This window comes from Eucalyptus grandis, chromosome 9 (genome assembly GCF_016545825.1).
Source record: "Eucalyptus grandis isolate ANBG69807.140 chromosome 9, ASM1654582v1, whole genome shotgun sequence".
NCBI classification, from domain to species: domain Eukaryota; kingdom Viridiplantae; phylum Streptophyta; class Magnoliopsida; order Myrtales; family Myrtaceae; genus Eucalyptus; species Eucalyptus grandis.
This window is the reverse complement of record NC_052620.1, coordinates 43,286,314-43,299,863: the sequence shown is the minus strand read 5'-3', so window position 1 is coordinate 43,299,863 and position 13,550 is coordinate 43,286,314. Positions and strand designations below refer to the sequence as shown.

The following is a 13,550-nucleotide window of genomic DNA, read 5'->3' as shown; positions in this document are numbered from 1 at the left end:
GGATGATGAAGCCTGGTCCTTGACCATCCATACCAAGAGGCAGGCTGCCTTTTCAGTCAAAGCTTCACGACCGTATTCCCCAGTATCGACCTGGTTTTGCAGTTATGAACAAGTTTCGCTTTTTTACATTTTCGCAAGCTCAGATATGGTGAAGCTCGAATATTTAGACTTGGCCTTTGTTTGTTCGCATAGACGCAGACCCGGAAGTGTTGTCCATTTGATTCGCCATGGATCTACCTTTTCTATCAACGTTTCTCTAATAGATCGACGGGGGTACTGAGTAAGGCAACGCAGAAAGAGGGGTTTGTTTCTAGAATAGTGGAATTTAGAACTGAAGCAACATCTAAAAGAAAAGTTTTTAGGTCTCATTCCCTGATTTTCTCGGCATCAACCATACGGTGTCTTGGTAAGTAATCAAGCCGAAGTCTGATTTTTTTCTTTTTCCAATTATGGAACCAGATTAAGGTCCGTTCGTTTCGCCAAAAATGGACCCTTTCCGGAAAATATTTTTCCAAAAAACATTTTTCAAGAAAATGACAATATTTTCTAGTGTTCGGCTAAAATTTAAAAATGTTTCGAAAAATATAAAAATATTTTTCGGTATTCAATAAGGAAAATATTTTCCGCTTACCAAATTAACGAGCGCGAGCGTCGAGCTTGAGGCTCGCTAGATTGACGAGCATGAATTTAAAATCGATGAGCTTGAGGTTCATTTGGTCCAACGACTAGCCAAGAAAGAAATGGAAAACAAAGAAAAAAAAAAAAAAAGAAGAAAAATGAAATTAAAAATAATTCGAATTAAAATAGAAAAAGAAAATTCAAATATAATTCAAATAAAAAAAAGGAAAGAAGAAGAAGAAGAAATGAGAGGAGAAAGTGAGGATTTGTAGAGGTGTGAGATAAGAGAAATTATGTGAGGAAAATGTTTTCCATTTTGGAAAAGTAGAAAACATTTTCCTCCCTTTTAGAAGATTTTTCTCCTTTTACGGAAAATATTTTCTTCAAGGAATTCATTTTCCGGAAAACGAACGCCGGAAAATCCGGAAAATGTTTTCCCGGAAATTATTTTTCACAAATGAATGGAACCTAAGTGCTTAATTAAGTCTCGAGAAATTATGCTTGGCTATATTTAAAGAGATAGTGAGTATGCAAACAGCATTTATACAGGATTCGAAATTTTGAATATTAAAAGGAAAATGCATCTAGGCCTTATAGACCATTTCAATAAGGAGATATCCTCCTAACCTTGGGGGAATTGAATTTGGTTTGACCACATCTCCTTTACTCATGAGACCTTTGCTATAAGCAGACTGATGCTGGAGTGCAACGTTATATGTTTTTTTTTTTTTTTTTTTTTTGGTAAGGAATTGCAAGGTTATATGTTACCATTCACTGAGTCAGGAAATTCACAGCTGGGGATTCTGCTTTTTAGTATATATATACCACTAAGATTAATCACATTAAGATTCTTACATGTGGACATTCTTGTATTCGAGCTTGTGAAATGTCCTAGATAAATGCCTTTGAATCTTCTACCCTTGTTGCCACTAGCAGCATATCTTATCACTTTGCTGTAAGTGTGCTCATTCTTTTAGATCATCATAAACTATAAGCATTTGTTGTACCTTTGGCCTTTTGTGTTTCTGGACAAGATTCATCTTCAGTTCCACGAAGCTGAAGTCAGGAAGTTAGATATAATATCTTAACTACAGCCTTGAATCTCGAGTTATTGAACTCTTATCAAAGTATAACTAATGTTCATCAGAGTCCCATTGCAGTATTAGAAAGCAAGCAAATAAGTACCTAGGTCTAGGTATTTGTATCAACGGTTCAGGTTCAAATTTTATCCAATACGTACACTGTATCTAGCTTTTCGATATGATCAAATCAAAAGAACAATGTCTAATCTTATGGTCTTGTAGTAATTTTCTTTTATCAATAGTAAAGCATACTATTAAGTTACTACTCGTGGATTTGTCCTAGGAAATATGTTTGGGGAGGTCTTTTGAGGTGAAGATGTACTAAATGGCACTACCTTAGTTATCAAATTATGCTAATAATGTAAAAAAAAATTGCAGAGATGATAAGAAGTAGCTCTTTACTTCAAAATTGGATAAAAGAGTCAGAAAAAACAAACCCATTTCCTCAAGCCCAAAAGCCCATGTACTCACCTTAGTTAGTCCACAGTTACCATCAGTTCACAATAACACCTCAATTGGCCCAACTACTTTTGATTTTTTTGGTATTGAAATTGGCCCAACTAATTTACCCTCGATTCCCCGAACAAATAATAATAATAATAATAATAATAATAATAAAATAATAATAATAATAAATGCTCGACATGGAAAAACCCTACAAACTTAACAAAGATATATTACCAAACTAGCGTCACAGTGAAAATTTAATTTTCGAAAGAAGTAACAGTCAATCGTTTACATATTTTTTCCATACGATATTTTATAGTATTCAACTTCTTGTCATTATATATTTCTGTTGATTAATTACACCTTTGTCAAGTAAAGAGACAAATTGCACAATGCAAATTCCGAAATATATACCTATTGGTGCCATATTATCGAAACGAGGCTCTATATTTCCTTCTATCTCCAACCGGTTCTTGGGCTCGAAAATGCTTCTGAGTTTTTGAACAATTGCTGTCTTGGGATGCAAGAAATTATTGCGTTGATTTAGTATACGTACCGAACTGAATAAGGCTTACAACGAATTCCTCTTTATTCTTATTAAACTATTAGGAGCATCAGCTTGACTTTATCCAGCTGATTTTAATTTTTAAATATAGGTTTGAACACAGAAACACAAACATCAGATCCACCAATTGCCAAGTCAAAACAATCACAATGTTAGTATAATTACACACGAGAGAAATCAGGGGAAAGAGTGAGCTTTGAACCATTCGAACTAGTGAGTAATAAATAAAATTTGGTGTGGTACGCATGCCAATTCTTCACATAATGCCTTGGACAAATACATTACACCACCCCAGTGTACCGCATTCGACTTCAATTGCAATTGAAGCTGAGCGCTTTTGCGTGCTTTCTGACAATGCGTAGTTTCATCATTCGGTTCACCACTTGCCTCATGCTAGGGTGATCACAAGGTGAGCTCTCGATACATTGCATCTCTGACCTTGTGATCTTAGGTCCATCCGAATAGAATCCCGAGTTCGCTTCTAGGCTGGCGTGCACCAAGGAGCATTTCGTCTTGTCATTTGACCCCGAGATTTTCTCCTAATACTCCTTGGCCCAGTCATCAGGACAAGGTCCGTGTGAGTACTTATAGGGCCTCACCGTAATCAAATTAAGGAGAACAGCCCCATATGCAAGCACATGGCTTTCTATCAAAGACTTGAGGTTAGCTCAAGTGCAGAAAAATGAAACAAAGGGAATCACGAGCGAAACCCTTTCAAAAGGACCGACAATCTCTCATCACTGGCCATTCAACTGAAAGAAGACAATAGTGTGCCCGAGGCCAATCTTTGAATGAGACTACTCTTAACGAGAGCTCCATTTTTACAGTGGTACCACTCTAAAGTCACCATAGGACAACCGACTTGAATGTCAGTTGTACTCCCAAATCTTGTTGATACGAGGAAAGCGCCTGAACCAACTGAAAACTTTGATATAGTTTGAACAGGATTCAGGTAGGACCTCACATCGGTGTCAACCAAGGAGGATATATCAAGCCTAAATGGTCTGTTTCGTCACAGTTACTATTAGATAATAATCCCTGTCAAGTGATTTATTAACACAAGTTTTTTCTTTTTTCTTTTTTTCTCATTAAGCATCTAATAGCAAGGTTCAGTAGCAGTTTGAAAATTAAGCGAGGGGCATTTCTCAAAGAGATTAACTCGATGGTCAAGTCTTCGATTTAAATTTGATTATTCAGGCTTAAATTACAACAGTTTCATTCAAGGTAAAATAGAAAACTATATCTTCCATCGATACACATAGACATGAAAATGGGGGACCATCATTTCATCTTTCGAATCGAATTTTACAAACAGGAGAACTAGTAATCAGACTTCTCTCCACAAATTTGCAATGCTGACTACTTAGAGATTTTTTTTTTTTTGGGTCCATCCATCCCACATTCCAGACGCTTTGCTTGCTTCAATTAGTTACTTTGGCGTCGGACCATTGTTTCCTTTCTTGAGATGCCGTGTCTCCATTGGACGCCGATGAATTGAGACATCAAGTTCTTTGTTTTTTGGGTCTTCGAATCTGAAGAGTTGCTCCTATGCGGGAGCTAAGATGGTTTGCGTGAATTTATGTGCTTGCGGTTCGAGGATCTACTATTGCTTTCATTGGAATAAGAGGGTTTGAGTTCGTGACCCCATTAGCAGCCGAGATTCTCCACCATTCCTTCGTTTTACGAAACCCTAATTATGTTTCTTCCTTTACATGCCTGTACAAGCTACGAAACCCTAATCAGTTTCTTTCCTTATATATAGCTACAAAATATTCACGCTTCTAAAACATTTATAGAAACATATATTGTATAGATGTAATATGTATACAAATAGTCTGATTCAGTAACAATTCTGAATCTGGAAGCATTTATTTAACTATAAGCACTTAGAAATCTATTATGTATATTTTATTCTTGCCTTTTTATGGTAATCCCTAAATAGTTACAAATACTAACAGGTCGAATCGAATAAAGCATATCTTATCTCATGCACATATATATATTTGAAATTTGACATATCACGTAAAAATCGAGATGATGATAAAGTCTCGAATTGAATATATATCTTGCACTCAATTTATTTTTAGTAATAAACTTTCCATTTATTCTATCCAATCAAAAAAAGACATCGTAGGAAAATATTATCTTGCCTTTTTGGGAAATTTAAACTTAGATTTCAATGACAATATCATAGTGATAATAACAATAAGTTTGCTAGTTTAAAAATATACAAGATTGTCCTATGATGAGATTGTCGCCAACCGATATCTTTTTGGATTACATTGTTGACGTTTCCGCATTCTATTGTCATTCTCGTCCTCCTCTTTCCTTTGGCTAGAGATTCACCAAAATCTACATTTATGAATTCTGACCTTATCTCTGCTATAGCAGCTAACAGTACTGTTCCTTTCTTGCCCTTGCAACAACTTGGTTGGAGTTGCCCCATCCTCCTTGTGATAGAGCAGAAGCTCTGCTCCGGACGTTAATCATATGTGTTACACACTCTTCAAGTGCCCGAAGAGCAAAGTCTTATCAAACTCCCGAGTGAGATTTCTGGTTTCTCTACCCTTTGTATACTTACTGCCAAACAAGGAAAAGGAGAGAAAAAACAAAATTGATGCCTTTTCTGTTGTTGAAAATTGTGTGGTGAATATTTTTCAGGTATGGTTCCCGATGACTGGACGTCTTGTCCTTATAGTCTTATTGAAGAGATTACAAACGGCTTTAGTGAAGAAAACCACATCGGCAGTTTCCAATTCGGCAAAGTCTACCGAGGAGATTATGAGGGAAAGAAGGTCACGGTGAAGATATCGGAGGACAAATCTCTGATCAGACCAGGGGCAGTTGCACGCAGCTTCCGGGAAGAATCTTATATGCACAAGTGGTTGACTGAGTCGGGACTGCATGATCTTCACCCAAACATAGTCAAGTGCCTTTGTTATACTTATTTGGAAGGATATTTCGCTCGTGTTTACGACCTGAATCCTCTGGACACACTCCACAATCTTGTCACCAAAGGTGGTACTTCATTCAATACATAATTAGACGTGTCACTGAGCAAATAACTCCTTCCTTGCCCACGCGGTCGATCGTCTATGCTTATTGTGATTCAATACTAGTGTTGACATAGTGTTATCTATAGGAGCAATTGGCAAAATCAAGGTTTCTTCCCCATTGTTTTGTGCTGAATTTCCCTTGCAGATTGTCCATGATTGTCCTTTTGTTTAACATAGATGATGATCATTTTCCGGCTATTTGTAGTTAGCTTTGCTTGGCACCAGAGGATCAGAGCTGCTTTAGGACTCGCTAACTTTCTTGAGTTCCTTCATTCTTTTGACCTACCTTTGCTGGTTCGTAATTTGGATGCTGCCCATGTAATGATTGACCAGGTTTGTCCTTTTAATGAAAGAACATCTTGTTGGCTTTTTGGCCATTTATCTTAAATAATTTTCATGGCATACCTTTTCTTTCGGGGGGTTTTGCAGGATTACAATGCAGTGTTATATGACTTCAGCATGCTTTCAGGTGGATATTTCACTGATAGGTCACTCCTCATAGATGAAGATTCTAAAGGCTGTCATGGATACATGGATCCAAATTTTGATAATCATGGTATCTCTCATCTATATCGTCTGCCTTTTTTTTGGCTTTGTGAAAGGATTAACACCTTGGGTTCCTGCTAATAACCCTGTTTCCCCACGTTTCCTGATACTGGTCTTAGGTTATGCTGAAGTGATATCTATAAAGAGTTATATCTGCAACACATGCACAAATTGTTCACTCAGTTTTTGTTAAACATATGGGAGATAGCATGTCTAGTCATTTGGATTTGAGCTTATTACCTATTCATTGGTAATTCGAGTGTGATTGATTCTATGAGAGATCAGAGCTGCAGAAATCGAGTGTGATTGATTATATTGACCATAGTACATGAACCCAGGCAATTTTGGATGACTATATTTTGAGAAGCTTTCAACAGAACATAGCACAGGAGTTTGCTCTTGCTAGCAATGTCTATACTACTTTGCAATGTTTTTAATGAATCTAGATCTGGATGAAAAAGGTTATCAATTCCAAGTCAGACTAGCTCGTTGCTATGAAAGTTGTGTATATGCTAAGAGGGGTTTGGACTCAGTTCCTTCAGAGGTTTTCTTGAAATGATTTCAGAGATACTTAATCGCATTTAGTATAACCGGTGGCATGTAAATTAGATGTCCATCAGCCAAACAAGAGCTGTGTCCCTCCAAAACCAGCTTCGTGTTTAGCTCACCTGAGCTCTTCGCGTATGTTAATATTGACTGATCATTTGTCATTGTTGGTCATTGTTTAACAGAGAACAAAATGCACACGACTAGTTTCCTTAACCATCCATGATTTGAAATGCTCATCCTGTATTATGGTGCACTAATAGTTTGTAGTGTATGATTTCCAATTCATCAAATAAAATAATCTCTTCAATTCCACATGACAGTAATATTTCAATCAGAACATCAGTTTCAGCATACTCATGACAATTTCTTTGATGTTTTATTTGCAATGTGGGCTAGTATATTAGGGTGCTTGCTCTCTAATTGCAACCAAATAACCATATGGTACTTCAGTGACATGATCTGAGAAACCTGTACCCTTCATATAGTTTCTAACTCTTTCTCCACAATGGAGTAATTTTATCTGATTAACCTTTCTGATCATCTCTTGATTGCTTATCCCTAATATTTTTCGAAACAGGCAAATGGTCTCACAAAACTGATGTCTTTGCGTATGGAGTTGTATTGTTGGGTTTGATCTGCAAAAGAGTCTGTACAGAGGAGGACAGATTAAGTCCTGCTCCTGCGCCTTGTGTTTATGAATGGGCCGAAAATGAGTACAAGCAGTCAAAGCGAGCCAAGGGCTCTAGATCGTCTCTTGTGGATGAAAGCCTCAAAGAAAATCTGTTGTTCAAGTTTGAAGACGGTTTAAAGATTACGAAGTTGGCCATGCAATGTATCAAACGTAACCCTAATCGCCGCCCATCAATGAAGCAAGTCATTAGCTGTTTGCTGAAGCTGCATATTGTTCAGCTTGATAAAGAGGCTGTGGGTTTTGACGAACTGTTTATGGAAGTCGCTCTGCCCAATCCACTGAAGGATAAGTTTCAAGGTAATCAGGAATTCTTCATTTTTTATTTTTTTTTTGGTACATCAGGTTCATCTGTTGATTGTTTCAAGTCCTTTCTGAGAGGGATGTTTTGTTATTCTACTCTCTTTTTTTTCTATGGATTGATGCTGCTAGTTTTGATGAGTGGTTGGAGAATATGCGGATGCACATAAGCTAAACTATAGCAATCCCCATGAACTCCTCTACTCGTATGTCTTGGAGTACAACATTCTATGCTGTGGTAACAAGTTTCGACGTATTCATATCTTGACTTCTCTTCAAGGAGCTTTATTTACTGTACTGATGCTACTCATTTTGAGGAGTTGATCTAGCGAGTGCACAGTCAATAGTTTAAAATTCCTTGCTTATTTTCTCATTGTAAATTTGTTGTGCATGCTTCATGAGCATTTAATACTTTTGACTCGATAGATGCAATAGTGATCCGGCACATGGGGTTTCTCTTGCTTTCTGTGCCTCCATATTGTTGGTCCTTTCTGCCAAGGCAAACTGTCCTTTGGAAAGCCAAATGAATTACATGGGAACCTAATAACCAATGAGGCTAGAAACACGGTTTCTCCCTCGCTTTGGGAGCTTTATTTTGTGCTTGTCCAGGCCTCTTTACTGGGATTATATCTTAGTTACTTGGGTTAGATAGGCATGGTGGCTTGACTGAATAGGGACAACGTCGTTATTTAAGAGGTACTTTGAAAATGTAACTTAAGAGGAGACGTCAAGTAAGGGAATCGGGTGCAATATAACTGGTGGTAAGCAAGTGCTCGGTGTCTTCTCATTACTCTAAATAATTCGGGAATATAATCTGCAATGGGACAGAATGCAAAAAATGGACTTGGTATTTTATATGTTTTCTCTATTACTCGAAATTGATATCTATGGGCTACCTTTGTTAACATGTAATACTTTTGGTAAATTTTTCTTCTTGTCATCCTAACGTGGTAAGAGTTGGTTTGATTTGGATTGGTAGATTTTAAGAAATGGATTATCATCTCGAGCTGGTACCATTTTGGGGGCATCAGAAGAACCGTTCCATTCCTTTCTAGTGGCTTCTTCTTCTTCTTCTTGCATGAGGATTGTGAAGACTTAGCGATGTTTCCAGGCATGTTGAGATCTTTTATACCGCAATAGGCTAGCAACCCCCAAAATCTTTTAATTATTGAGCCCCTCCACAATGGTGGAATAGTGAAGACGTTCAAGTTACTGCAGGAACGATGCCTGAAGATGAATATATTGGACATTTCACGGTTGAGATCTTTTATACCGCAATAGGCTAGCAACCCCCAAAATCTTTTAATTATTGAGCCCCTCCACAATGGTGGAATAGTGAAGACGTTCAAGTTACTGCAGGAACGATGCCTGAAGATGAATATATTGGACATTTCACGGTTCATATTGAGGAAGAGAGGACGGTAGTTTCTCAATTTAAGCAAAATGGAGAGCAAAAAATGATGAGAAATAGGTCAGGTGACGTATTGACATTTAACTAAGATAAACGTTAAGAAGAATATCCTGATGAACGTGGTGGCAGTGCGAAATTTCACAGAGAAAGTGATTCTGTGATACCGAAAGCAACCATTTTCATGAGCAAACACTTCCCATCTCGAAATTGGGATTGCAATGTTTACGATGATGGGGTATCAAATAGCTATGAGATAATTTTTTTTTTTTTAATTAAGTTGCGATTCTAGTCATGAACCCAATTAACCATACCCCTCGTTTTAAAAATCACTTTCACAAACAAGCAGGTTCCAATCGATGCTCAAAGACTCAATCGCAACGAGAGCAACGTATCAAATCTCTTGCTCCATTGTCCCGACACTGTTGTGGTTGCACATCAACCTGCATTTTTTTTAAAAAGTGCATAGGAAAAACACATGCATGTATTAAATCCCTTTCCCATAATATCTCTTTTATGTTGTTTTACTGATTATTTTGTTCCACTATAGGGAGACGGGTTATCTGGCCATGCTGTGGTGACCATGTCGCAATCAGAGGGCATGTTATGTTGTTTATCAAAGCAAAACCTTATTGGTCTTTCTCCAGTGTGTGGGCATAATGACATATTGTACCCCTTTCACTTTTTTTATTGGCAACGCAAATGAATTAAGAATGAAAGCCTTCTTTCATGGACGCCGATAGTGCGCGCCTTTTGCTAACCATGAACAGTCTTAAAAGGAGATTGCAGTCGTATCTGTTGTCTGAAGTTTTAGTGTTGTGGTTCGTTGATTTCATGTTTTTAACAAACCATCTATGGAAACTTTTCAGCAAAACGGCATGGTAAGATGCAAGCGTTTTCATATGAAGACCTTAGCCAGTTCACTGATGAGTTTTCCGTGGAGAATTTTATTGGGAACTTACAGTTTGGCAAAATGTATCGTGGAAAGATTGAATCGCGAGCAGTGACGGTGAAAATATTGGAGGAGTCAGAGATATTTTTTTATACCCCCGGAGTGGGAGAATTGACGGTATGCTAAGAGTGAAATCGTTCATCCATCAGAATTCAATGCCTTTAATATTCCTCAGTTAACTCTTTAACGGTCTTCAGGATGAGCTAACTTTACTTCGGCATCCGGAGTTCATCCTACATCCTACTATGGTGAAGTTGGTAGGCTACTGTTGTGAAGATCGTGTGGTGTATGATCTTGATTCCTTGGATACTGCTCAAAACTTACTGAAAGAAGGTACAATTTTTTTCTTCTTTGATCTAACAGTATGCCCATTAAGGTGGTCCCTTGCGCTAAAATCTGTCTAGGGTTCAAATTGGAACAGAAAAGCACTAGGTTTAAATAGAGGCCATGGACACCTCCGAAACTGATGCAATGTGTTTTTTGCCTTGCAATATCGTGTCCAAAATTTCTTTACCAAGCAGAACCTTAGCTAGTCTGCAGCAAAAAAGTTTGACAACAACAATCTTTTTTCTGATTCTGACAGGCATGTTGGCCTGTTCCTTGACAATTTAAGCCTGTGGGAGATGTAACCCTTTAACATGTTAAAACTGCAATGCAGATAGCTTCACATGGATGCGGAGAATTAAGGTTGCTCTTGGATTTGGTTGTCTCCTTGAATTTCTTCACTCCACGGATGGACGGGATCTACCTTATGCAGTCCGCAATATACATCCAAGTCATATAATGGTTGACAAGGTCTGTCGAAAGAACTTCTGCTTCTTTTTGTGGTCTGTGAGAATCCATAATGTTTTTGGTGCCTTCATTATCCAGGAATACAATCCAATATGGTATGAGTTTGGAATGTTTACTGGTGGAATTCTTCCTCTGTCACAATACAAGTAGCTTTACAATTTTGTCAGAGGTTACGGCTATAATGAATTCCATCCTGAAGGTATCTAGTTTCAACTCTGCGTGTTTATTTTTGCTGCCACTGTGCTTGGTCATTAATATCCCAATTAGGATCTTGTTATCTAAAATTTAACGTATTACTCAGATCTAGTAGGATATTGATTTTTTAGGCTAATGTGAGAGTCTGATCCTAATTAATGAAATGAACGTCAGCACTATGTAAGTATGTATCTAACCCCCCCCCGTAAAATCCTGATAACCTTAGATTTGTTTGTTGTTTCCACCATCTTCTCGAGAGAGTATACCCAACTTGCAATATCCAGCCCCAGCAGACTGAATTATAAGGGAAATCATCATATTTTAGGGAGAAATGAGCATGAAGTGATTCTATAAATTATAAGCTTCTAAAAGCAACATAGTATTATTTTAGGTTCTTCTCATTTTCATGGTTGTTTAGCTTAGTATAAACTTGTAAAGTGAATATAACAATTATTAATTTTAGGAGTGTGCTCATTCCCTCGGTGAGTTTTTCCCGATGTTTTTCTCAGTAACTCCATGACTAAATCCTCAGATTGAATACTCCATAGAAGTCCAGGCTCCATCTAGAATCCAATTTATGCTCACTCCTCCCATCATCGCCTTGTTATGAAGCTTCACTTTGTTTGTGGAACAGTTGAGTCTCCAATGATGAGTAATCTGTCTTGCAACGGACCAATAGAGTAAAGTAGGTAGTGTCAAGGGTGCATTTCGCAAACAGGTCATATCCATCTATGCTGTCTCTTTCCTATTGTTCTCAATTGCAAGACAGCTCGCCGATTGGTGATCTAGGAGAACAAAGATATGATCTACGAGGCGAGTCATCAGGACTTGGTATGAGTATTTAACCAATTAAAGTGAGAGCAGCTGCAATAGAGCAGGGACAGCAAATACCAAGCTCCGATTCTATAATAGATGGATGAGGTCCTGAATAAGGTTTTGCAGAAAGAGGGGCCTGTTTTTAGAAGAGCCAACTTTAGAGCTGAAGTCGACATTTAAAAGAAGAGTTTTTAGGTCTCATGCACCGATTTTCTCATCATCACCTATACAGTGTCTTCGTAAGTAATTATGCCTAAGTCTGATTTTTTCTATGTTTAACAAACCACATTGAATGATCGATTACTCTCCGGAAATGATACTCTGCTTAATTTGAGGAGATACTTAGGTATACAAACCTCACTCATAAAGGAATTGAAATGCACCTAGGCCTGATAGACCATTATGATGTCCACCTTCATTGCCATCTTGATAAATTAAGGAGATGTTCCTCCTAACCTTGGGGGAACAGACCCCTCTTTGACCGAATCTCCTTCACTCAACATACCTTTATTAGGCAGACTGATACGGGGCTGCAAGTTATTCGTTTCTCCAACATATATACGACTAAGATGAATAAAATTAAGATATGACTGGACATTCCTATAATCGAGCTTATGAAATGTCCTAGATAAATGACTTTGAAGCTCCTACTGATGTCGCTAACATCAACATGTCTCATCACTTCGACTGCTGAGGTTATTCTACTAGATCCACAAAAACTCTGAGCATTTCCTGAACCTCTGGCCTTTTGTGTTTCTGGACAAGATCCATATAGAGTTCCATTAAGTTGATGTCTGAAAGTTAGCATATAAAATCCTACTATACCCTAGAATCCCCAATTACTGAATGGATTCTTGAAGCACTTCATCGAGATACTCTTTTTGTGACATGGTTTGACAGGGAAGACTGGGACTGGTGACATTTTTCTATATTCATGTCCAGAGCATCGTAGTAGACTTATGTTCATCCATGTCACATTGCGGCATTAGGAAGCAAGCAGGTTACATAAAGTATCCCCAAGGTTAATTATATGCATCAATAGATAAAGTTCAAGTTCTATCCAACTAGTACACCGTAACTTTTTGGTATGATCAAAATAGAAGAACAATGTCTAATGCTATGGTCCCATTATTAAGTATTTATTTCAATAGGAAAGCATAATGTTAAGTTAGTACTCGTAGATGTATCCGGGAAAAGATTTTTGGGGAGGTCTTTTGGGTGGAGATGTACTAAACGTCACTTCCTTGTAAGACACCAATCTCACTAACATTCCGCTTGAATCATGCTCAGACTCTATCAAAGTTTTCAGAGGGTCACTTCCTCAGAAATTATTCGCTCAGGCGTTTTCCTCAAAGTGAAAAGATATGGGAGAACAATTGACATCCAAGTAGGTTGTCCTTTGATGATGTTGGGAGGCTTTGACATTATAAAAGGAGCTCCTTGTTCAAATATTGGCCTCTGGCACACTATTGTCTTGTTTCGGTTGAATGACCAATGATGAGAGATTGTCAATCATTTTAAAAGGGTTTCGCTTGT

General features: G+C 37.7%; 1 protein-coding gene across 4 annotated transcripts in view; it reads left to right on the top strand.

Annotated features, from left to right (window-relative positions):
• The first annotated feature begins 216 nt into the window (after positions 1 to 216).
• LOC104419990 (probable serine/threonine-protein kinase PBL1) overlaps positions 217 to 13,550 on the top strand; it is a 32,055-nt gene continuing 18,721 nt past the window's right edge. The window contains exons 1-8 of one of the 4 annotated variants that reach the window (XM_039301978.1): positions 217 to 406; positions 5,104 to 5,256; positions 5,374 to 5,730; positions 5,974 to 6,101; positions 6,198 to 6,324; positions 7,441 to 7,851; positions 10,129 to 10,328; positions 10,409 to 10,448. In XM_039301978.1, the coding sequence (XP_039157912.1) occupies positions 5,376 to 5,730; positions 5,974 to 6,101; positions 6,198 to 6,324; positions 7,441 to 7,851; positions 10,129 to 10,328; positions 10,409 to 10,448 (1,261 nt within the window). In that variant the 5' untranslated portion in view covers positions 217 to 406; positions 5,104 to 5,256; positions 5,374 to 5,375. Of the gene's footprint in view, positions 407 to 5,100; positions 5,257 to 5,373; positions 5,731 to 5,973; positions 6,102 to 6,197; positions 6,325 to 7,440; positions 7,852 to 10,128; positions 10,329 to 10,408; positions 10,449 to 13,550 lie in introns of all 4 variants that reach the window. The other 3 variants (XM_039301977.1, XM_039301975.1, XM_039301976.1) reach the window with 3 other exon arrangements.